This window comes from Amblyomma mixtum, chromosome 9 (assembly GCF_055824585.1).
Source record: "Amblyomma mixtum isolate Tamu chromosome 9, ASM5582458v1, whole genome shotgun sequence".
In the NCBI taxonomy this organism is placed as follows: Eukaryota; Metazoa; Arthropoda; class Arachnida; order Ixodida; family Ixodidae; genus Amblyomma; species Amblyomma mixtum.
Genome location: NC_143020.1, coordinates 46,155,820 through 46,182,348, shown reverse-complemented (window position 1 = coordinate 46,182,348; position 26,529 = coordinate 46,155,820). Strand labels below are relative to the sequence as shown.

Sequence of the window (26,529 nt, the reverse complement as noted above, 5' to 3'; positions counted from 1 at the left end):
TTAAGACTTACTCGTATGGTATTAATGCCATTCTGCGCTTTTTGCAATAGTCTTCAAAAATCTGTTTTTGACACTGTCATAGCTAGTTCTGTGCTTTACTTGCAGGTACGCCAGGCCGTGGTCTCAGTATCTAGGAGCACTAGTCTTTCTACAGTCGACCCTGATTGCGTGTTTGCAACAGGTGGTGATTAGAGCACTCGCTTTCGCAGCTGCTGAACTGAGCATGTTAAATACCGGATATAAGGCTATAGAGCAGGCAATGCAAGGCGAAATTTTGACACCTCGTACAAATTTTTTAACCTTTGCATAATAGCAAAAATACAACTCCTTTATTTCATCAATCAGCAAAGAAAAGCTCCCGTAGATCCGACCTGTGCACCGTGCTACCAAAGTCCGACGCAGCTTCGCTATAGGCTGCAGCACCATGCAGTTTAGGTAAGTTACCGAAGCATTATCCTACATTGTATGACGGCAACCAGTGGTTGTCCTAGAGTAGTGATTTCTTCGACGGTGATCAGCAAATCGCCGCGGGATGTGTAACATTGTTTTCTACAACAAAAGCACACAATAGCCCACGCACTCAGAATTCTTTATTCAGTAATTCAGTAAGTTTTGGAGGCTGAGAAGAACATGAGTGTGCATTTTTTCTGCTGAAGGCTGTCATACATGGAGCTCTATGGCCTGCTCCCCAAGATAGACCGGCTTGGTGGCACGGAAAGACAGCAGATTGGTCTCGGATACATCCGAAGGCCCAGCAGGAAATTTTAGTGGCTGCCCTTGTCCTGGTTCGACTGTAATAAAGCACGGCAAACATTTACTCCTTTATTAAAGTATTATTTGCGCACTAAACAGGCGTAATAATTACCACGCGTCTGAGCAGCTCGTTCTGCGAGAGTTGCGTCTCATATTATAAAACAGCTTCGTCAGGAGCAATTGTTCTTGGACTGGTTAGGTCATGTTTAACGGCTTGAATGCTGAGTGAAGGAACACGACACAAAGCTCAGTCGCAATTATCAATGTGAACACCGAAGCAAGGGCGAAAGTAGTGAACAACGCTGTTACTCAATTCATCAGAGAAGATAGCAGGGCTATGATATGTTAGTTATGGCATTTTCAAGAGCAAAAACTTGTGGTTATGTTCGCTTCCCTGATGAAATTCTAGCTCAATCATTGTTCGTGAGCTGAATGATTTGTCCAATAATTACAGTCTAACTTTACTGCAATATTCGTGTCCTCCGTATTTTGGTCGCTCTTCTGCCTTGACTAGTTCTGCGAAATATTAAGGTTCCCTTTTGTGAAGAAAAGGCACGTGATTTTTGTAACTTTATTCAGGATGAAGTAAAATGTCGGCCGGAAGTTTGCCTGTTGCCGGTCACTGTTCTGTCTGGCTGCGTTTATGCCTGCGTGATTAAATCCTGAGAGCCTCTTGTGGACGCAAAAAATTCACTTAATACAAAATACGTTTCAAACGCAAAACTGTATGCCCAGGACGCCTTTCTCGCAGTTCAGTGCTGCCGCTATGTGGAATTTTAGCAAAGAGAGCAAGGAAACGAATTCGCCATGTCATCTCGGAAACGTCATGCCTCGCCGTGGGACACTAGTCAGTATATGTCTGAGAGTCGTCCAAAAACACAAAGTTCGCGTACTTTTAAAGTACTGAGTCCCGAAATCGCCGTCAAGAAAAATAAAAATTTCAAGCAGGCCTGGACGGCACAATCAATATAAGCGTCACTTTGCCTGCCCAATATGTGGCGGTCGCTGCGACAAAAAGAACACTTGAAAAAATCGCCATTATTCGTTTAGTGTAGATTGAGAGCCCTAGTATCTTGCCAAGGCACGTCGAACTTGCACAAGATTTAAATATATTTGAAGTGATACATTTGCCCGACTCTTCAGTTTCCTACGGCCGCTTTGACCACCCACGAGGGAGGAAGTATCCTCAAAATAACTGAGTGTAATTTGCAGTGCCATTACTGTAGACCGAAATAAAATCCGGAGCTCACAATAACTCAGTGTTATTTGCGGAGCCATAAGTGTAGACCGAAATAAATGCTGGAGCGTGCGCTAAAATGTCAGCGCTTGAACTTCTGATGCTTATGAAAAAGCCTTCACATATTATTGTAAGCTGTTCACAGCCGTCACATATACTATCAAATCACGTCGAGAAAACTCAATGGAAAGAACGGTACTCTCACATTAATGCGCAGAAAAACATGGATTCTGCAAATCACGAGCCTTACTTTGGTGGCAGTAGATTCAGCACCTGGTCGCCTTATTGGTTACCGCTAACCATAGAATTCGTTAATAAGGCATAAAAAAATCAGACAGCTAAGTTAAAAGAGACCTGTATTAGCCCAGCCGCTTCACAGGGTAGCTACCATATTAATTGGAGAAATCTCCGCTGAAGCCGTTACGCGCACCCGTCCGCTATGAAAGTAATTGAAGGATGAATTTTCGCTAGCCTCTGTAATAAAGAACAAGACCGAAACTCAAGAAGGTTCTGGAAAGAGGAAAGATCTCTCTCCATATCCCTTTTGAATTTCTCACCCGGGCACCTATTGTAACCGCCGCGCATCATTTGCGTGTTTCGTGAAATCTACAGTCGGGTCAGCTCGTGCGCTATCGCCTGCTTTTCAGCGCCGGTCCAAGTCACGTTGGCGTCGTGCTCCTTCGTGCTTTAGTGAAGCCGATGCTACGCGAGCTGCGGCGGTGTTTGATTTGATGCTCTTGACCGTAGAAATTGCGAAGAGTGCAGCGATACCCATATGGATAATACAAGAACCGCTACCTGCCGACACTTTCTCGGGAGACACCGGCCATTTGGACCACGTGGAACTATGATTTAGTCACTGATGTTCCCGAAGGGTTTGGTTCGCAGAAGAGTCGGCACATGGTGGGAACCGATTGCGCAACTGTATGTTGAATGAATTCTATTAGTGTCACATATATTGCGTCCATGGACAGTGAATGTCATTGAGTGATAGTGGTTTATTTATAAATGTTTACAAAATACCCAACAATTTTCTTGCAATTTACTACGATTAAGGTATGTCGTACATGCGCCAAACCGCATGCACTCTCTGTGCACAGAATTATCCTCCTGTATTTGCATGAACTCAGTAAGCAGGGAATGATAGCATGTGCATGCACTGCTTGAATTATGCAACAAATTAAGCATTGATAATGTCAGCTACGCCATTTGAGATCTTAATCCCTCTGGTGCAGCGACACACATTATCTATATTGTGCGGAATGCTACAACATAAGCCTGTAGTGTATTTTGAGAAGTAGTATCTCTTTTCGGTGCAAAGTAAGAGGAAAAATTTGCCAACAAAAATGTGCAAAATATCTGTTCTGTACTCTCTACATCGAACCCGCGCTGCGGTTAGCACATTTTACCGACAGCGTGACCAACTTTGACTTGACACAACAGCGCTGAAAGTCTGTACGAAAACCCAAGTAAAGTGCGGCGCGCGGCTCACGGTTGCGCGTAGAGCGGCCACCCAATAGATACGCCCCATTCTCCTAGCTGGCCTGATTTTGTAACAGTCCGTGCGTGAAGCATATGAACACCCCCAGCACTCGCGTGTTTCGGTCGTCCGTCGTCGTGTAGATTAAGCAGCCAGTATTCTGCTTCACCCGCTGTTAGCGTAACTGACGGAGGAATTGTAGCTAGCGTGTGCAATACGTGGCCAACGGGAGGTATAGGTGGTTTCACAGCTATGGAGTAGTAGAAACTGCATGAAGCGGCAAGTGGCTCCGCCTACTGCCGTGAAACTAAATGGAACGACAAAAACCATTACTATGATCATCGCCATACATCCTCTTTCAAGCATGGTTGCGCTACGCTTGTTTAAACCTTTGGCCGGAATCAGAAACTTATTGAACCCTGACACAAATTTTAAGCGAACATTAGGCGTGAGTTAGAATGAAATAGGAGACAGACAAACAGGTGAGCGTTCAGTAGAGTTGCGAGAGGAACCCGAGGAATAGGCATTTGAAATTTAAATATGTCCAGTGTCGCAAGGACTGCCGGAGTGCATTAAACATTGACATTGCAAAAAGTCTGTCGTTCCTGTGTCCAGCGCAAGACACTGATAGGAGCATCACTTGCGACGACGCGTAAGCAGGCTAACCTAAGAAAAAAAATTTTTTTCCCGTTAAGAAGTTCGTGATGCTGTTTTACTGGGTCAGTAAAAAAAGCTGATCCCTCGAAAAGAAGCCAATTTTTTTAGATTTCGTCAAATATTTCGGGGAATTCCCTGCGGTGGAGTAGATTTTGTTTTAAGGGAGTACCTACTCATTTGCATCCACCCATTAGCAGCCATACGGCTACTAAGGAAAGCTATACAGCATTCTTAAAAAAAGAAAATTCGACCTGGTCCGGGGTTGGAACCAGGGACCATCGCCTCACCGGAGCGGTCGGTGTACCAAATGAGCTAACCGGGACGGCAAGCTTATGGTAGAGCGAGAGCGAATTGATCAATAACTCGAAGTGGCAACAGTATTTGTGAAGTGTTTAGGGGAATCGCCCAAGGTGGAGTACATTTGGTAATAAGAGAATAATTACTCATTTTCATCCACCCAAGCGCAGTCATATGGCTACAAAGGAAAGCTATACAGCTTTACAGATTCAGCGGCGATCTCGTGGCGTCTCTATTACAAAATGTTCAGTCACAATAACGTTGCCGCGATACCCACGAAAACGTCGCGGATACTGCTCTTGCTGTAAAAAAGTGAACATAAGACAAATACTTACACGAATGCCATTTGCAATGGCAAACGTCGTTTTTGCAGAACGCTTCGAGATTGGTCTTGTCCGGGTACTGTTGCTGACACTGATACGCACACCTTGGCAGCAAGCACGCTAAGAAAGGGCAAGCAGAATGTAGGTATCAAACGCCGTTGGGCAACTGATGAACTTAAAAGGCAATAATACTTGCAGTAATACAGGGTACCTCAAAAGTTTTGCAATCGTGGCGCAACACGACGCTAGTAACCTGTCACTAACATTTTACGCAGTCTGTGGTCACAGGCCTAAGCAGGGTGAGCGGAAAGCGGCAAAGAAAAATTCGACTTGAGGCCTGCGCACATAAAGATACATATCCATTTCTGCGAAAAGTAATTGACATGGAGAGAATGTCCTTCAATGTTCAATTACAAGAATTACAAATGTACTTTTAATGATGAAAAACGCGTACTAGTATCGACTGTGCTGAAAATTGCACATTCAGTGGCCTAAAGCACCGATGACAACAAAGTGTCACGTCGCCTGGAAACCTACGCGAGCGAACAGGTAATGACTGCATTAGGCGGTATGACTCTAAAATTCATACGAGGTGCAATCCGCGCGATTTCGCGGCGCGGTTAAACAGTTTCTCAGCTTATAAACAAGGAAACCTCTGAGGCGACATCCTGGTATTCAACAATGGGGGATTGTGCATGGAGAGCTAGCTGTACGAATAGTAGTGATATTTGTCCCTTTTTTTTTTCTCGCTCGGTGCTAAAGAACTAGAACTATAAAGATTACGCATTACTACAGAAAAAGCTCCAGGAGAAAAACAGATTTCTAGAGCCGGTTTTGCCATCTATTAGGGACTTTACGAAACGGCTACAGTTCTTTTGGTTTTCGGCAGATGGCGATAGTGGAACGGCACCAATAAGCACCCAGCCGTGCACTCAGCTGAGCTCTACATTTCAATATTTCGCGTTCGTGCCTCCAAAAGAGATTATTTCTTTTCTCTGTAAAATAGTGAAAAGCTACATGAGCGAGGCTTTGTTAATTCGCTGACGTTTACTGTTATGTGCATATGTGTCCAAGTTAAAGGAGTATAGACACCTAACGTTTGGGGGCGTGTTTTCTTCTTTGTAATGAGGCGTAAGGCGTTATTGCACACGGATTACAACGTGGTATTCTCCTACTACCGCTAAATAATTTACAATCAAATTTCTTTCTCGTACTCTTTCGGTTTCAACGGCCCAACGGTGGCTGCGATGCCAAAGGGAGGTTATAGAACACGTGAGACGTGCAAAACTGCAATATAATCACTGCTTCCAGATACGTTGTCATTCCGGCTCTTGAGGAAGGCTGGCTTCAACACAGTAGTGAAATAAAACGATGAAGAGATTTTATCGTAGTTTTTGCGTGTCCACGTAACTTATAACCTCTCTTTGACGTCACAGCCATCGTTCGGCTGTTGAAACCGAAACCGAAAGAGCATGACAGAAAAATTTGATTGGAAATTATTTGGTGGCCGTAGGCGAAGAGCATATGGTAATTCGCGCGTAGTGATGTCTTCGCATCATTATAGAGATGAAAATATGCCACCAAAATTAGGTGTCTATGCACCTTTAGGCGCGAAGCAGAAAAGCTTTGCCGCCCTAGGAAGAACTGAACAGGGTATCTGGCAGCACCTACTATTTCGGATGGATTGTCCTGTATCTGCTTCGTAAGCAAATAGCGTTGCTGATTTTTCGCAACCGGCAAAAACTTCTTGAATTTAAAGTCGCACGCAGCCTTTAGAGTGACAGAACTCACACAAAAATATTGCCAGATGGATTTTAAAAGGTAGCCAACGCCAAGTTAAAATTGCAGATGAATTCCTCAAACTTCCCGAGAGTTGACTAGAATCATTGACAACTCTAAGGTAATTTCTTAGCTCCAACAGGTACAAGGTAGCTAGTCGATTATTTCCAAGCACATATTCTCTAATAAGAAAAGCCTGTTTTTAAGGTATAACATCGGGTATATTTGACGGGAAAACACTGATGGGAAGACTATTTTGTTAAATTACTCCCAAAACATAGGCACAAGGGAAACAGCATAACCTGCGCAAAGCCCTTCAGTTGTACCTCCTCACTTGTTAATCAGATGATTCATCATCAGCATCAGCCTCACTACTCCCACTGCAGGGCAAAGACCTCTCCCATGTCTCTCCATTTAACCCTTCACTTCGCCAGTTATTTCTGGCTAAATGTGCATGGCTCAGAAAAATGCTCGAAAGATTTTCCGCCTTCTTGAATTCTTTAGTACAGCGAGATAGAAAGTATACATCAGCGTCTGTTGCTTACACATGGTAAAATGTTTAGAAAATTAAGCTTTCCATTCCTTCGTTAAAGCCAGCAAAAATTCCATGATTAATCGCGAAACGCTACCTTCGCTTTTTGACCAGTTTTCACCTGGCAATAACGTTCAAAGATTCGTAACGGCCTCGAGTTCAAATAGTTTGCAGCTTTCACTAGGTTCGTTGCGATCGGTGACATAGTTCCAAAGGACACAGGTCGTACGTGATGACAATGACACGGATTCAAAATTGATGTCGTCCGTGCTTTACACAGCGGTACCGCACTGCCTGTGCTCATCATTTCCGGATACACTGGGGCTGAGAGCCTGAAAGAATGCTTGTTTTTTTTTTGTTTAGTTTCAAGGAACAATTTCAGCCTCGTAATAAAGCCGATGATTTTAAGTGAACGATTAAGTTTGTGATATGTGCTGTTGAACCTAATGCCGCTACCGATGTCTGTAGACTAGAACCCTTAGGGTAAGTTAAAAGTCGGTGAGCAGAAACCGAGCGAAATAGAAGACCGTTACATTAGAACCATGCCTCTGAAGTACCATTCGTGGTTTTCGCAGAATAAAGAAAGGAGGCATGGGTAATTTGATTTCTTTTTTTCGGTTTTGTTGTTCAGGCAGTAGCGAACAGATGTCGATTCCAAGGTATTTTGGGCACTGTGCATTACAATGTGTGGCATGGCGTCTAATTCATAAGCACGGTTGACTTCCCCAGTTATATCATAATAGTGCCTTGGAATTTCTTACTTACAAGTGAAGAGGCTAGCCTCACCTCTAGGAACCATGCACGGGCGCAATGGTGGGAGAAATCTGCCACCACAGCCCACCCCACACAAACGTCAAAAGCTTTGAACTTTGAAAAGCTTTTGTCTTTTCTTTTTTCATGTATTTGTAGAGCGGTATCTCAGTAATTCTATGCTCCTGAATACAAGAACAAAATATGGAGGTACATTCAATGTCCGTTTTCATCTAAACTGTTGTTTCTTCAATACTTCATTGTATATCTGGAACCCTCTTATATTTGGAATCATTCCAACAAAATATGTGCGCAAAGAAACAGGGGTCGTAATCAGTAAGCTGTGAAATTTCCATTCGCGTCCATTTGGTCGTCTGCCATCAATCACTGAGATATACCTACGGCTTTAGAGCGTTTCCGGTAATCGACCCAGCCATTGGGTGGTTCGCGAGCGGATCTCACCATTGGCTACAGATCACAGCCAATGGCAGCCAGTAGCCAGGTCTGGTCGCCTGCTGTTGACAGAGCGCTGCGATGCACTTCATTATTGGCACCTCACCATTCGCATTATTCTTCTTTTAGAGCCAGTGGCTATACAGCCGTGTTCAGTTTATTTCTGGGGAACTTTGTCATCATTCGTATCATCAGGATCATCTCCACTGCGTCCACTGCAAAACATAGGCACCTCCCATATACCTTAATAAAGTGTCTTAGGCCAAATGTGGCCCCATATTTCTCCAAACTTTAAAATCTGATCCCCTCTCCTGACTACCTGCCGCTCCCTCCTACGTTCGTCTTCTCTAGGAACCCCCTCGTCTACCTTATAGAAACATCGGTACCCTTTCCTTGCCTATGCCCATTTCTTGTTTCCAATGTCAATGCGGTTGTGTCACTCCCCTTTCTTTCTTCGCCATCTTGCACTGCGCTGTTTCTTACAATCCTGAATAAAAAATTTAACTGCGCGAAAAGATAGACCGGCAGACAGATTCAAAAAACTTAGAAGTGACTCTTGACAGTTTCTTACAGTAACCCTATAATTTTCTTTTCTGTAGCTGCAGCCGCGGTGGCTCAGTGGTTGTGGCGCTATGCTGGTGACCCGAAAGACGCGGGTTCAATCTCGCTTGCGGCGGTGAGTTTTCGATGGAGGCAAAATGCAAGAGGCCTCTGTAGTGTGCGATGTCAGTGCACGCTACAGAACCCCAGATAATTGACATTTGAGGGCCCCTTCGTTACGGTGTCCCTCAAAGCCTGAGTCGGATTTCGGGACGTTGAACCCCACTAAACCATAAACCTTTCTAGAGCTCACCGCGCTATCCTCAGTTTATTTTGAGGTAAGTGTTATTACCTATAGGAGATTTTATTTTACAGGTAAAAGCCTCGCAGGCAAACAAAACGTTTACTCGGCTCAAAATACCTGCCATTGCGTTTTTTGTACACATTAAGCGTTCTGAAGTTCGTGGACACATAAATATGTAGAGAGGGGAAGAAAAGGACGCCACTTACTTTGGAAGTAGCCGCAGTAGCAGACATTTTCTGTGCAGTTTGACAAAAGGCCGGGCTTTCCTTTATATTGCCTCTGGCAGACCTCCGCGCAAGATTTTTCGCTGCAAGCTGCAGAAAATAAGATTCATTGTAATGATGCCCGGGGATCTGCGTGGTGTTACAGTAGATTTAGGAAATTTTCGAAGAAACTTCACAAAGCAGATCTTCACACCTTGGCGCAGCGTAGAACAACTTGAAGACTAAAATTTCTGTTCTTACTTTATCATGGTGATTTGAAGATATCAAGAGAAACATACCTCCAGGAACCATTTCGTCACTCTTCGAGAACTAACCATGAGAAAGCACTTCATCAACCCATAAGCCATATTAATGCTCATAAATATTCTTTGTTTACAGCTGCTATATCTAGCTGGAACAAACTACCCTTGACAGCTGTGAACTGCAACTCAGTTTAATCATTGATAGAGGATGTCAATAGCATTGATTTATCAATCAATAATGCCATCGTGATAAAGCTATGATACTGACTTTCATTCTGTACTTTTTGTAACTATATTTGTTTACGTGCTGAACCCGCTACTTTCGATTCCCTGATTGGCATCATTACCACCACGATGCCGCTATGATGATGGATTCTTATTTTGTATTATATATGTACCTGACTTGTTCCCCTGTATTGTCTTCTTTGGATCCACTCCTGCATGGGCCCAAGAAGGGCCTGCAGTATTTGTAAATAAATAAATAAATACAAAATAGAGCATTGCTGAAGTCTTGTAGCCAACCCCGCTTACTTTTACATCACCCCTGGTGCCATCTGCTGACTGCCACTGGGGACAAACACCCCAAAAAAGTGGATAATTTCTCTTGTAATAGGTAGAAACTGCTCAGCTCCTTGAGAGACTTTACGGGTGTGTTGAATTTGATATTCTACCATGACAGCAAAACCTCATCTGTAAGGCCACCCCTGATATGTTATGGACGCATATTTTTGTTTTTAACCGCAAATTCTTAAATTATGCTTAATATTACAAATCAGCTATTATGAAAATGTTTTTTTCTTGAACAACCTCTCCCACCTGAAACCCAACCGCGATTTCTACCTTTTCGACCTGTATTCAAAATTTTCTGTATGTACATGTTTTAGAACTACCGAAAATTTAGATTTCTCACGAAACTTTTGATGTTCAGGGCCATAGAACGTGTGGTAGCTGCTACACAGATATTTGATACCATTAGACCCTGGTCATGATTTGGACCCCTCATATATTGTGGCGGTCATCGTGACTGGTACTAAACGAGACTTGAACAAAATTGTCATATAGCACGTGTCAAAATGCGTACTGCTCTGGGATCACTCGTGTTTCGCTTTCGGCACTTAAAAAGTAGACAGTAAAGGCCCCATTGAAGTTGGCCAGCGAAGTTTAAGCGGACTTAAATTTTGCAGGTTCACTTTTAGCCTTTTTAGGCGAAGCAGTGCTGTTGAGCCCAATCTAGTAGTAGTAGTAGTTAAGCCCAGTGTAGTTAAGCCCAAACGATGATAGATGGCGGAGCCATCGAGCGCTAACTGCGTTTAGGCTCCGCGCACTTGAGCGATCCTCACGGGCAATCCTTTAGCCTTGCCTTTTTTTTTAATTTTTGTGTTAATAACCCTTTTGCGGGACAACATATATCTTTTGAAAGAATGGACGGAAAATTTTTCTTTGCACAAGCAGGTGAGGCGCATGAAATGGTTCTCAGTAAATTTCACAAATTTGATACAAATAGTTAGGTGGAAACTAGAGGGACATATTTCAAACGAAAAAACAGCAAAACTTGACAAGGACACAGAAATGAAGACGAGACACTGGTCTTTCTTTCAGTGTCATTGTGAAGTTTGTGTTGTTTGTAATTAACAACGAACTAGCTGCAGTTGAGCTATTCAAAGCTTTATTTGTCCCGTTGGCACGAAAGGGTCATAAAGAAAATGGGAAAAATATGTTCCACTGATCTATTGGGTTTCCTCATCGCGGTACTTCCTTCTAACCATTTAATAAACTTGTGACCACTTTGTCGCCTCTTGTCGAACTCGTTCGCACTACTGCTCCCCTCTCGAAGCCAGTTGCGTTTACGCCTTTGTTCGACTTTCACAGGTTGTGTTCCTTGCCGATGAACCGAAGTTCACCATAGAAGGCAACTAGTTTTGTCCATTTTTTTGCCCTCTATGTTCCTTCCAAGCGCTTCTTGCTGCTCGAGGTTCTGAATGTTTGGCTATTGATGATATGGCGCCCAAGAACAAACTCTGCATACAAGGTTTCAGAATTACCACTCAATTTTCTGTCGTTAAATGCCCAGTCCAATTATTTTCAGCATGGTAAAAAAAGTGGTTTCCTCTCATTAATTGCAACGCGCCGCGGTAGATCAGTGGTTAGGAGGCTCGGCTACTGTGCCGAAGTACCCGTATGCGAATCCGACCGCGGCGGCCGCGTTTCGGTGGAGGCCAAACGCAAACGGCGTCCGTGTGCTGTGCGATATCCGTGCACTTTAGAAATCCCGCAGGTGGTCTTAATTAAACGGGATACCGCCGCTACGGCACCTCGTTCCTTCTTTCTTTCTCTCTTTCTTTCTTTCTTTCTTTCTTTCTTTCTTTCTTTCTTTCTTTCTTTCTTTCTTTCTTTCTTTCTTTCTTTCTTTCTTTCTCTCTCTCTTTCTTTCTTTCTTTCTTTCTTTCTCTCTTTCTCTCTTTATTTCTTTCTTTCTTTCTTTCCTTCTTTCTTACTATCTTTCTTCATTTCTTTCTTTCTTTCTTCATTTCTTTCTTTCTTTCTTCATTTCTTTCTTTCCTTCTTTCTTTCTTTCTTTCCTTCTTTCTTTCTCTCTTTCTTTCTTTCTTTCTTTCCCTCTCTCTTTCTTTTCTCTCTTTCTTCCCTTATTTCTTTCTTTCCATCTATCGCTCTTTCCTTCAGTCTTTTTTTTTTCTTTCGCGTCCTCCTTTATCCCTTCCCGATGTCCATCGAGATATATGAGACAGTTACTGTGGCATTTATTGTCACCAAAAACCCATGTTTATCTTTCATTTTAAATCTTCTGAACAAGTGCTCGTTGTGATCTAGAGAAGTGCCACTCGACGCAGAAAAAAATAATCACTCACTGACCATTTAGATTTTTTTAGAGATCAAACACAGCCACAAATTTGCACCGTCCCCGAAAAAAAGAACAATGTTTAAAGGTCTTGTAACGGCCTTTATTGACAGTTGTGAAGGCCGGTTAGAGCGAGCAAGGACAGGTCCGGACCCGGAACAGTTCACGCTCTCGTCTCGCGCCGCGCGTCGGCTCTGCTGCTTCAGCTGCCGATCGTCGTCTTCTCGTCTCGCGCCTCGCCTCGGTTCTGCTGCTCTGACTGCTGATGATCTTCCTCTATTACATTTGGCCCCGGGGAAAAAAGAGCCATCCTGGCGATTTAGGGGGTCAACACGACGCAGGGGTCGTAGTGCGGCTTCAAACGCGAAACGTGGACGGTCTCGCGCCCACGTCGTCGGAGATCGGGTGATGGCGTCACGGGCTCAACTACGTAAGTGACCGGAGAAGTGCGCTCAAGGACGCGGTAGGGTCCCTGGTAGTTCGGCAGCAACTTGCTAGAGAGACCTGGTGCAGCAGAAGGCACACGGAGCCAAACAAGGGATTGCGGCTGAAAAGTGTCGGTGCCATGGGAGTGGTCCAAGCGGTATTTCTGGCGCCCTTGGTCGTCGGACGTGAATGACCGGGCGAGCTGGCGGCACTCTTCAGCGTGTCTGGAGGCTTCAGATACGGTTGTGGTTTCTGACGAATCGGGATGGTAAGGAAGAATAGTGTCGAGCGGCGAGGACGGTTCACGGCCGTACAGAAGGAAGAATGGTGAGAAACCAGTAGTGCTCTGCGTAGCGGTGTTGTAGGCATACGTGACGAAGGGGAGGACGACGTCCCAGTTAGTATGGTCGGCCGCCACGTACATTGACAACATGTCACCTAATGTTCGATTGAAACGTTCAGTCAAGCCGTTCGTCTGGGGATGATAGGCAGTAGTGGTGCGGCGAGTAATGTTGCATTGCTGCAGGAGAGATGAAACGACGTCTGACAGAAACACCCGCCCACGGTCGCTCAACAGTTCACGCGGTGCTCCGTGCCGAAGTATGAAATGGTGCAAGAGGAAGGTGGCAACATCCCGCGCTGTAGCAGCTGGGAGGGCGGCTGTTTCAGCGTACCGTGTCAGGTGGTCTACAGCGACGATAACCCAGCGGTTTCCTGCAGCAGTGTACGGAAGGGGTCCATACAGGTCAATGCCAACTCGGTCAAATGGCCTGGATGGGCAAGGCAAAGGCTGCAGAGGGCCGGTCGAATGATGATGACCGAGCTTGCGGCGCTGGCAATCGGGGCAGGAACGGACGAATTTTCGAACGTAGTTGTACATGCCGCGCCAGTAATAGCGGAGGCGAAGCCGGTTGTAGGTCTTGAAAGCACCGCCGTGACCAGCTTGCGGGTCGCTATGAAAGGCTGCGCATATTTCTGAGCGTAAATGTCCAGGGATCACTAGGAGCCATTTGCGGCCATCAGGGAGATAATTTCGGCGGTACAAAATCCCATCATGAATAGTGAAGTGGGCAGCCTGACGGCGGATTGCACGCGGTACCGACACGACAGAACGGTCTGAAAGATAACGTACAAGAGAAGTGATCCACGGGTCCTTGGACTGCTCGTTGGGCATATCGTCCAATGACAAGGGGGCGCAGTCGATGGCGGGAGGAGAGGCACATTCATTGGCTAGAGGTGAACGAGACAAAGCGTCGGCGTCGTTATGCTTCCTGCCAGAGCGATAGATCACACGAATATCGTACTCCTGAAGGCGTAAGGCCCATCGGGCGAGGCGGCCATTTGGGTCTTTTAGGGAGGACAGCCAACAAAGGGAATGATGGTCCGTGACGACCGCGAAAGGCCGGCCGTATACGTAAGGTCGAAATTTCCCGATTGCCCAAACGATTGCCAAGCACTCTTTTTCAGTGACGGAGTAGTTTTGCTCTGACTTCGTCAGGGTGCGGCTCGCGTATGCAACAACATACTCCGCACAGCCCGGTTTCCGTTGAGCAAGAACAGCACCGATACCAACGCCACTGGCATCTGTGTGGATTTCAGTTGGAGAATCAGGGTCAAAGTGGCGCAGTACGGGTGGAGAAGTAAGTAGACGGCGCAACGTGGTGAACGCTTCGTCACAGGCAGGACTCCAGCTTGATAAGTCGCTACAGCCACGAAGAAGGCCAGTCAGAGGTGCGATGATAGAAGCGAAATTTCGGATAAAGCGTCGGAAGTAAGAACATAAGCCGATGAATCTGCGAAGTTCCTTCATCGTAGAGGGCTTCGGGAACTCAGAGACAGCACGAAGCTTTGCTGGGTCAGGAGGAACACCCTCTTTTGACACGACGTGGCCCAAAATCGTCAACTGGCGAGCAGCAAAGCGACATTTCTTTAAATTGAGTTGAAGCCCGGCTGCCGCGAGGCATCTCAAAACGTGCTCGAGGCGAACGAGGTGCGTCTGGAAATCTGGGGAGAAAACAATGATATCGTCTAAGTAACATAAGCAGGTTTTCCATTTCAGGCCGCGCAGTATGGTGTCCATCATTCGCTCAAAAGTGGCAGGGGCATTGCATAGTCCGAAGGGCATGACGTTGAATTCATACAGCCCGTCAGGCGTCACAAAGGCTGTCTTAGGGCGGTCATCGTCGGCCATCGGGACTTGCCAATACCCCGAACGGAGATCTAACGATGAAAAGAACTCAGCTCCCTGCAGGCAGTCAAGTGCGTCGTCAATGCGGGGCAGCGGATAGACGTCTTTTCGGGTGATTTTGTTGAGGCGCCGGTAGTCAACGAAAAAGCGGATAGAGCCGTCTTTCTTGGTGACAAGGACGACGGGGGAAGCCCAAGGACTGTGTGATGGTTGTATGAGGCCACGCTGCAGCATATCATTCACCTGGGTGTCGATAACCTGGCGTTCGGTGGCCGAGACGCGATATGGGCGTTGGCGCAACGGCGAATGGGCGCCTGTGTCGATCCGATGGGTAACAGCTGAAGTGCGGCCCAAACGGTGGTGAGAGAAGTCAAACGATGACCGAAACGTATCTAGCAGGGTCGCAAGCTGGGTCTTCTCCGGTGGCGAAAGATTCGCGTCGACTGAGCCCGCGAAGACGGCCTCGGGAGCGGGATCAGGAGACGGTGGGGAAGAAGTAAGTGACGACACTTGCAGGCGGCAGGAGTCGTCCTCAGAAGGGTCCCAGGTGACGACGGAGGCGAAGGGCTGGACATATCCCAAGCATTCACCGCGAAGAAGAGTGGAGGGGCACAGGAATGGATTCGTCAGGGGCAAGGCGCTGCAGCCGGCTGAGACGGTAAGCACGGCGAATGGCAGGGGTAGGCAGTGGCGAGAAGCGAAGGAGTCGGACGGGATGAAGATGACAGGGCCGTTGGATGCAGAGTCGCAATGAACAGAGACGAGCACAGCAGAGCACGGCGGGATCATGGCGTCATCAGCCACAGTCAGCTTGGAGCACAAGTTAGTGGAAGCGTTCACCGAGTCGTCGCCGAATGGAAGAAGGGCGACTTCGGAACGAGTGCAGTCGATGACAGCGTCATGTTGGGAGAGAAAGTCCCAGCCTAAGATGACGTCGTGAGACGGCGATGGGAAGACGATGAATTCAACAATATACAGAACGTCCTGAATAGTAACTCGGGCTGTACATGCCCCCAAAGGCGCGATAATTTGCGAATTAGCGGCGCGAAGCATAAAACCATATAGCGGAGTCATCACTTTTCGTAACTGGCGGCACAATTTCTCACTGAGTACAGATACAGCAGCACCGGTGTCAACAAGCGCGAAAGCATCGGTGCCCTCCACAGAAACCGCGATCAAATTTGTCGGAGAAAGTCGAGGTCTTGAGCTTGGCGACGAGCACGCAGTTCTTGCCTCCGGAACTGCGGGCACTAGTTTTCCGAAGGGGAAGAGGGACGACGGCGTATCGGGGAAACCGAGCGGCGACGCGGAGATGGAGAACGGCGGCGAATAGACGGGCTGAGATCGGAGGAAGCAGTGGTCTCAGAAGGCATAGTGCGGTGAAAAGGCTGGGGAGGGGCGTAGGCGTAACCTCGAGGGTCGGGATCGGCAGCAGGGGACAACACTCGGCGGCGGCAGTGACGCATCACGTGACCAGGAATGCCACAGGCATAACAAATGGGGAAGTTGTCCGGTGTCCGCCATGGACGGAAACGTTGCGGTGGTGGCCGGGCAGGACGAAATGGTGTCGACTGCGGTGGATGCTGGTACGAAACGAACGTTTCTGGCCGGGGACGCCTGACGGCTTCGGCGTAGGTAAGTGGCGCAGCGACGGGAGGCGAAGAGGAAACCGATGGCAGGGCTTCGGACACTTGCTCCCGAATGACGTGCTGAAGTGTCGGAGTTAGGTTAGAAGGACTCGGAACAGCAGGAAGAAGCGACAGCTGCCGCGCAACCTCCTCACGGACAAACTGCTTGATCTGGAGCAGTAGCGAGCTGTCTTCTGTCGTCATGCTGATGCTAGTAACTGTGTCTGTCTGTGGAGACGGCTGCCGAGTGAAAACGCGCTGTCGGCGAAGCTCATCGTAGCTTTGGCAGTGGTCGAATATATCGGTAACAGAGGTGACGTTCTTGCCCACAAGCATATTGAAAGCGTCGTCTTCGATTCCTTTAAGGACGTGTTTAACTTTATCGGCCTCTGCCATGGACGCATTGACACGCTTGCAGAGATTGACGACGTCTTCGATGTAGCTAGTGTATGATTCACCGCTCTGCTGTGCACGAACGCGAAGACGCTGCTCGGCGCGAAGTTTGCGTACCGCCGGACGGCCGAAGATGTCAGAGAAGCTGGTTTTGAATTCGGTCCAAGTGGTGAAGTCCGATTCGTGGTTTTGGAACCAAAGGTGGGCAACGCCGGTCAGGTAGAAGATTACGTTGGTAAGCTTCATACTGTCGTCCCATCGGTTATGAGCGCTCACCCTGTCGTAAGATGACAGCCAGTCATCCACGTCGTTGTCGTCCGTGCCGCTGAAGACGGCCGGGTCGCGCTGGCGGAGCGCACCATGGCAAGCAACGGGTGCCGGCGAAGAGCCGGCTGGCTGGTTGGCGTTGGCAGGCATGGGGGTAGCGATGGTCCGGTTGCGTAGCTCCAGGACGGAATCCCGCAGCCTCCACCAAGATGTAACGGCCTTTATTGACAGTTGTGAAGGCCGGTTAGAGCGAGCAAGGACAGGTCCGGACCCGGAACAGTTCACGCTCTCGTCTCGCGCCGCGCGTCAGCTCTGCTACTTCAGCTGCCGATCGTCGTCTTCTCGTCTCGCGCCTCGCCTCGGTTCTGCTGCTCTGACTGCTGATGATCTTCCTCTTTACAGTCTTAACTCGGTACCTCATATAGTGAACGAGGCTGAACTAGTATTAAACAAATCGTTTGGTTTATTGGGTGTTTAACGTCCCAAAGCGACTCAGGTTATGTCGGATGCCGTAGTGAAGGGCTCCGGAATGTCAACCGCCTGGTGTTTTTTCACGTGCATTGACAACGCACAGTACACAGGCCTATAGAATATCGCCTCCATCTGAATTCGACTGCCGCGGACGGGATCGAACCCGCTTTTTTCGCTTCAGCAGGTAATCGCCATAGCCACTGAGTGGCCGCGGCGGCTATTATTGAACAAATCATTGAAGCCTTAATGCAGGCGGGAGAACAACATAAGTGGGACTGCTGAGTCTCACTGCCTTTCAGGAGTTTTTTTGCATGGGGAACAAAGTGGGACGTATGTGTCCCGTTGCCCCACAAATGGTTAACAGAGGTGTTGCATCGTGGGTAAGCTCTAAATACGCGTATTCTATGCTTGATAAGCAACGATCCCTGTCTCATGTGCGGGTCGTTAACTAATCAAAACTAAGCTGCACCAGACAAATCATGCTGGTTTGACTCAGTTCTTTGCTGTATTCTTTATCCTTATATTGACATGTTAGTTTTCATCTTTGCAAGCCGGTTTTATGCACAAATTTAAATTACGTTGTTGTGAAATGCAATGAGCGCCCGGGGTTTTAACCCAAATTACAGCGAACCCCTATATGTAGTGCATGATTACTGCACGAAAGCTTGCTAGTGTTACAGCTTCCTGGCAGGTACAAGTTCCAATGCCTATAAACGATCTCCAGGGAGCGGGTACATGCAAGAACAAAAAATAGCGGTATTGAAACACTTATTGGTTGAACAGTCAGTTGAGTGCGTGTCAAGGTAAATAAAATTAAAGGTAACAGCTTGCAATGGCTGCTAAAGTGAATACGTATTTTATTCCAACTCTGCGTTTTCTAAGTTCAGTTGACCGTTCAATAACTGTATGTGAGCTGCCTCAGATAAGGCGAAAATCTTGGATCGTCATCAAGTTCCTGTGTTGCGTTGATAAGAACGCAGATTGATGTACCACTGGAACGGAATTATGCAGTTTTGCAGCTTATGTTTAGTTAGTATACGTACGCGTATGAAAATGGCAGATGCACTTGGCATTTTCGCATTTCCCGGTGACATCTATATACGTTTTTCCGTACGCGTCCGTACACTTTCCGGTGCACTCTTTCACGTCGCAAGTACCAGAGGCGCTGAAATGATAAGAAAACGGCAATAACCACTTGTTTATTTCATACATGCATAAGTACTGGCCAACTTGCGGTATGTCATGGTGTCTCGCCCATGAAATAATAAAACAGCCTGTCTACAATTTATCTTTCATCTCGTAGGTACACGCGCACAAAGACAGAAAGACGCAGAAACTCCGAGTACACGGCCTTGCCATCTACAGTCGCTTTACATGGGAACCTTTGGGGCGCTGCTAGAAATAGGACATTATCTTTTCAGGTTGCCTAAATGAAGATGATTTTGATCATCTCAAAGCTATTTCCTTCGTTTTGCCTTAGGCCTTATTTTTCACACTATGGCTTCGCGAGCGTATTTACCGCATGGAACAAAAAACAAACCATTCACAATGCCTTTTCTCTTAGAGAAAATAAGCGCTGAGCATTTTGTTATTTTTTCTTTACTGCATATTCCGAACACTATTTCTGACACACAGTCGACTCACGTTCAATAACGCATCAGGGTTCCACGCGAAGTTTTCGGAGGAATTTTGTAGCTTTGCTCCCAAAGAACTCGATAACGAATCACGTTAGCAGGTTACATTCAGACAAGTCATTTGCTGACCAGATGGTTTAACCTGTGAGGATGGTTTTACCTGCCTAAACCCCTAACACCACTCAATACATTCATGTGACATCCTAACGCCACTCTGTTATAATCTCAACTGCCAAATAGTGCTTAGGTAGTTTTTCTTATGCACTGCAGCAAGCGCCTCTTGCAACAGAAAATGAAGCCTGCAGTAGGCGGATAAAACTCAGGAACAAAGCGGCAGACCCGCCTGGAAAGGAACCCCTCCAGCCAATGGCGTTGACCGATTCTCCCCTGTACCACTGCGCCCCCCTCTCCCTTGGCCGATCCCCTAGTGTGGGCTAGTATGAAATCGATCTGAGTGGCAGATGAATGTGGAATAACTGCCGCTTAACCGTATTAACCGCTGTGTCATAGAAATCGGCTGACGCCATTAGCTGGAGGTCCTCTTTAGTGGGATATTTTCCGCTTGGTTCTTGAGTTGTATCTGGCTATAGCTATATTCTGTTTAATAGGTTTGCAGCTATGCTTTAGTTAAATACTGGGAGAACAAGTTGCCCACAAAAGCGCTCATCGAGATCTTCTTTCGTGATTAGCAAGCTCTCAAACGAGTGCCTCCTTTATGTCAATGCACACTATTTTCGAGCCACAAAAGTGCGTTTTCCCTGTAAAAGTGTCCGCAAGAAAATAAAACAATGGGAATCAGGAACAAAGCATTCCGCATTCTGGGCTATCAGAGGACTGTAACTTTGTATTAGCGAACCGGAACAGTAAATTGTGCATGCTTTGCAAGCCCTCTATCACGACAGGCTCTGACGAAGGAAGGACTCCGGCAGGCTTTGGGCGCTACACACAGCGCATGGGCTACATTTAACCCCCCCCCCCCCCCATCTCCGGCACTCCTCAGCAAACAATCGATCCCCTACGAGCATAGGATCTGCGCCGTAGAAATCTACATCCAGCACAACACCGGAGTAAATTTCAAGGTTACAGCGTCTATTGATCCTCATACACAGGTGTGACCACGTTAGTAGTCGTGTCTAATAGACGACGCGGAATTCAAGAGGCAGATATCGGGAAACGAAAACATCATCGGATAGTTTTACCTGGTTCCTGCTACAAAACAACCTTTCCCAAGAAGAGGAGAGTGAAATGGAGGCGGCGATCGTCAATGACACTGCAAAAGCCGACGCAGCTAAACTCCTCTCCTTTGGCATAGGCAATATGTTCGATGAAATATGAAACGGAAAAGAATTAAATTATCTGTGCAAAGCCCTTCAACGCAGCAATGCAGACGCTCACTTAGACTACTTGGCGACCGAGACGACCCCCTACAACAACGCAAAATCTTTGACGAGTGGGCCCGGACCCACGTCTCACCATTACCACGAAACATGCAGTCAGATAGATATCGACTGCAAACAGAACTTCCCGCTCGCAGCCTTCGTTTCATACATCACGTGCAACGCTCTGAAAGGTAAGGAAGTAGTCCGGATGAAAAAATAAAATCAGGCATGGTAATCCGCGTTTCTATAGGGGCCGAGTCATCAGAGACACGAGAAAGCGACAGGCTGTCGTCAGCAATAAGAGCGCATTTAATAAAGTTCAGAGCAAACTTATCACCTATTAGGCCTGCACGCAAAGCATTCATTATTTTTCTCTCACCACAAGGAACGCCCTACTTCTTATCGCAGATGTAGGCAACGCAAACAATATCGATATTCTTAACAGCATTGCACCTGATGCATGAAACAGTGTATAGATGCTCAACCGCTACGCCAGACAAGGCGGGCGTGGCGCTGCGTGCTATACAAAAACGCTTCCATGATATCAGGGTGCATGGCAGGTGCCACAACGCTGCACATTCTCCTCGGGCCACTAATACGCTGAAACCTCTAGAGTCCATAATAGTTTTTACTGTTTGGTGAGCATCGTATTTACCATATTCTAACGCCTATTTTCCTTTACAAAAATCTACTTAGAAAGTGAATACTTGTTGCAAAGGGATGTGGAACCGAATCAAAGTTACGGAAAGCCACGGTAACGTCCTAGTATGCTGCTTCAGGAGTTCGGCACTAGTCGACAGCATGATTATCATCCTGGAGACGTTAGGCCAAAATGCTAAGATTGTTGGTATAAGTCGTATTATTTTATTGCGAAAGCACTACTACAAGGAAGTCATACCCAACCAAAAATCTTATGGCGTCCCTAACCTTTAGGGGGCATAAATATTGCATAAGGGGGCATAAATAAAGCAAATATTACCGCCATTTGGTTTCAAACACACGGCGGCGGGAACAGATCAGCTTCGCTGGCCACTGCACGAGGGCACAATGCTATCTCCACAGTTCATCACGCCTCATGTTAACCTGCAACATACTCTTGCTGTCAGTTGATCATCGTCGTCTTCATCAGCTTCTATCTGCGGCGCGAACAGGCGCGACCAGCTTAACCTCGAACAGAGCTTAACCTCAACGTAATATCGCTTCCAGACGCGCCTACGACCGAGCAAAACAAAACCACCCAACCAGGCTAAACACACGCTTTCGCAGGACAACTTTGTTTTACATTGCAACCCTACAACTTTTTTTTTTTTTTTACACAAGTGACCATTAGAAACTGCGGGCCGACGCAGCATGCTATAGACATCCGGTGCAGATGCGCACGCCTGCGAGCATGCATGAAGCTATTTCTGCGAAACATAATCATAAATATATAGGTAAAATGTTTCTTCTACCCGAAACGCGAAATCTGCATTAGTCAGGCGGTACGGACTTCGCTGTACAAAGCGTGGAATGAGCTCTGTGTTTTCGCCGCTAATCTCCACTTGCTTCCACTTGCTAGGCTTGCCATTGCGTTGTTACGCGTATGTTGCTTTGGGGTGTGCTCGTCACGGTGACAGGGATGAACAACACTAAAGCGAGCGGAGAGGATAGATGCAGGAACAGGCATGAAAGTAGGTTTGGGCTGCTGCGCAAGTTGCGCTTTTTCCATTTCACCCTAAATAAGCTGAGCACCATGCAGACGAAAGCTTGCACGCATTGTATCACTGTTGGGTTCCCCGGCGACTCTGAGGATCAAACACCGGACCTCCCGCAAGCGAGGCGGATGCTCAAACGACTAAGCCACCGCTGCGGTCAACTGGGGTATTTGGCTTGCGTTGGAATCAGCGGCACTTTAGAACGGGTCATTAAATGCTCTTGTGAAGTTTCCGACGTCGCCGATGACCTCAGCTGTCCGATGGTCATCGCGGTCTTGCACTGCGCTGGCGTGCAGCTCACTGGCGACGAGTAGCGCTCGTAGCATATAAGCTTTAACACCTGCGGTCGCCATGGCCGACAGCTCTCCAGCACGCGGCGGCATCTAAATACACGGCAGCGCCGCCCAGGAATTCGAGAAACTCATCATAGCTGCAGGCATAGACCTTTTAGCATAATACAAGAAGACAAGTAATACCGTAATACCACTATGCCAGCAATCACCCTTACGTACTCACAGAAAGCGTGTAGGAATTCGTTGCGGGTTCGTAAAGGGAACTGCCAGCATCCTAAGCTAGACCGCGGCATGTCTAACGTATTGTGGTCTTACCGCCTGCGCTTGCTCTACCTCATCGTCTAAGTGTAGGGGCCCTCTAGTGCTCTCTTGAATAAGCAGATAAAAAAAGGCTGGCCTCTGGGACGGTTAGGCGACCAGGCCTTAAAGGTGCACTGAAGAGGAATCTGAACTTGTCTTTTTGCCGCGTGAACTCGATCTACACGTTCCGAGTTTTCTTAGAAACTGCGTACTGCCCTGTGTGGCCGATTTCCCCAATTAAATCGAATTAACATCCGGCTCCCGCCTTTTTTTTTTAATTCTGCCTCGTACGATGGGCGGAGTCGACCAACGCGCGGAGATCCTTTCACCCAGTCCCGTGGCGGCTTGCCGCTCTGCCATCGGCGGAGTAATACGTAGTAGTCCGTAGTAGCAAATAGTCCGCGCGTATTTTTATTTCTTCGGGCTTATTTTGCGGCTATATTATCTGCGAATGAGACTATTCATTCATGGAAACCTAAAAAACAAAATAAAGCGAAAGCAAAGCCTCGACGGGACTGAGTGAAAGGCGCTCCACGCGTTGGTCGACTCCGCCCACCGTACGAGGCAGAATTAAAAAAAAAAGGCGGGAGCCGGACGTTAATTCGTTTTAATTGGGGAAATCGGCCACACAGGGCAATAAGTCACTGTTTCTAAGAATGCTAGGAACGTGTGGATCGACTTCCCGCGGCAAAAAGACATGTTCAGAATCCTCTTCAGTGCACCTTTAATGCGGTGGACAACCTGAGCACGCACTTATTATATTCAAAGTGTTTAGGCAGGGTAACCGATGAGAGTCGCTCGAAAGCCTCCGACACCGCAGCTAACTCCTAAGAAGAGCTTGTTTTCCTGTGTTGGCCCTTCCAAACAGATACCTTCTAACCCGACCGAAAGCCGACAAGGAAACCGCTGCACCCGGTCATTCCCAATCTTTTGGCCACTAGCAAACTGATTTCCTACCACAAGGTCTTGTAAAGCGCAACCAAACACCAAGTTCCTGTTCGATAACCAACTAGTGCCTCGTGGGATCGCTGGTTGTTCCTGCCATTTCCAGGCCAAAATATTCTGCTACCCGCCGTGCTCGAGACAGAGCATTCCCCGCTGTGCATCTTAGGTAGGTGGACCTCCGAAGAAAGTGATACTATAAAAAGTTTATCTCCGTCTCAATTCTGGATAGCTGATTCCGTGCATGTAGTTGTGTGACAATTTCTAATTAGCGAATTGTTCTCCGCTTCAAAGAAGAAATTTCCTGCAAACAGCGGAAAAGCAACGGCGGTGGAAGTCTCTACAAGGGGCGTTCAGCAAAAATTTCCCCTGACTCACTTATAATTATTGCACGATGCTGAAACTGCGCACGTGTAATGACTTATGTCACTATAGGTCACGTGCCAATGTGCAACTCTGAACTAATAGCGGTCTTTCTTTTACAGGTGCGGAAGTGATGTTAGGTGTGGCAATGGATGCAGTGGAATACAGAACAGTCATCAAGTTCCAGTACTTGAAAGGCCGCACTCCAAGGCAGATGCTGGATGAGATAAAAAAGAGTTATGGGGAGGATTCCCCATTATATGATGTAGTGAGAACTGCCATCGTCAATTCAAATGTGGTCGGACTTTGGTGGAAACGGCTCCGATTGCAGGGCGACCCCACTCCACTATCGATGAACACACCATCCTGCAAGTGGAGGTTGCCATTTTAGAAAATCGGCGCGCAACCGTTCTAGACATAGCCCCAAAAGTTACGATTAGTGTAGGGTCCGTGGAAAAAATCGTCCAGAACAACCGTCATATGCGAAAGGCAGCCACTCGCTGGGTTCTGCGGCTGTTCACACTTTTCCAAAAGCAGGAAGGAGTCCAATGCTACCAGGCTCGTTTGACCATGTGCCATGGAAACCAGGAGGACTTTTTCAACAGACTGATTACACAGCCTGAAAGCTGCGTCCAGCACTATGATCTGGAGACTAAAGTCCAGTCGATGCAATGAAAGCACTTGGACTGACCGCCTCCAAAGTAGGCACGCGCCCAACCCTCGGCGGCCAAGGTCATGCTCACAGTCTTTTGGGACCAGCACGGAGTAGTCTTGATGAATTTTCTACCAAATGGTGCCACGATTACTGGATTACTGGGGCATACTATGCTTCACTGCTATGGAAATTTCGGGAGGTTATCAAAAGCAAGGAACTTGGCATGCAAGTCAGTGCCCCAGTTCACAACTAACATGTTGCCCAGATGGAAGCACGCTGCTGCGGCTTTTAAATTCTACCGCATCCCCCTTATTCACCCGACCTCATACCATCGGACTTCCACCTATTTCCAACAATAAAGTCATATTTGAAGGGCAAGCATTTTCCAGATGATGAGACTCTGATTTCTGAAGTCACAACATGGCTTTTGGAGCAACCTGTCGACTTCCACAAGCGAGGTGTTTAAAGTTGCATAACAAGATGGCAGAAGTGTGTGTCCCTGGCTGACACCTATGTAGAGAAGGACTAATAAATCTGCAAAGTTTCGCTGCTCTCCGTCCACAGCAAGTGGGGCAGGGGAAATCTTTATTGAATGTCCCTTGTATGTCGTGCTTCGCACCGCAGCTGCTGTAAACACGGAAAACAATTTATTGCGCGCTATATACTGCAAAGCCTCATTTTCTGGTAGGATCGATCCAGAACGTTAACGGTCACTGCAGCCCAAATATAGTGAATGAAAGGCTGTTTACACTATCCTTAACAATTTCATGTTCTGCCGTGAACAAAAAACGACAGCATGAAATTACACTCAACCAATGAACACTATTCCATTTTATCTACACGGAAGCCCATGACATTCATCGACAAAAGTTACACGCCTCCGTTCTCATGAAAAAAAAAAAAACATTCTCAACAGATTACAACATATAATAAAATGTTGGAATAGTGACCGGAGAATGCTTCGCAGGGAAAGTTTTATGGCGAGGTTGATACCTGTTGATGTTTACGAAAAATGTATTATTCTCTGACATGCTCCAATATTTGTCATTTTGAATCCGTTTGCTTAAATGAAGTCAGATTCCCTCTATGTAATACGCGTTCATAAGTTTCAATGCAGTCCTTACTTTTGTTGCGCTGCGCACTGTAGTATAGTAAGGTAGAGAAACAGCGATGTCGCTATGGCCAGGAAGCGCATCATCTCAGGTTCCTATCAGCGTCAGGGTACTGGAGGAAAATTGGTCGCTGAAAAAGCATATTCGGGCATTCAAAAAGACGCTACTCGACGGCGGAGACGCTTTAAGATGTAATGCAATTTCGAAATATGTTGTTTTCCTAACGCATATGAATTTTTATATAGTGCTGATGAACTTCTATCACCGGTGCATGTGTCAGCTTTTATTCCTTCATATAAGAATGAGCAACGTTGTTCACGCTTCTTTAATGATTACGCCTTTGGAAGTTTAGCCTT

The 26,529-nt window shown here is 46.8% G+C and overlaps 1 protein-coding gene across 1 annotated transcript; it reads right to left on the bottom strand.

Annotated features, from left to right (window-relative positions):
• Positions 1–660: 660 nt before the first annotated feature.
• Positions 661–26,259, bottom strand: LOC149328885 (uncharacterized). The gene is made up of 5 exons (XM_089559128.1): positions 26,186–26,259; positions 18,845–18,966; positions 9,312–9,419; positions 4,760–4,867; positions 661–791 (listed from the first exon to the last, which is right to left on the bottom strand). Exons 1-5 carry the CDS (start codon positions 26,257–26,259, stop codon positions 661–663), a joined length of 543 nt encoding a protein of 180 aa, XP_089415254.1.
• Positions 26,260–26,529: the final 270 nt, after the last annotated feature.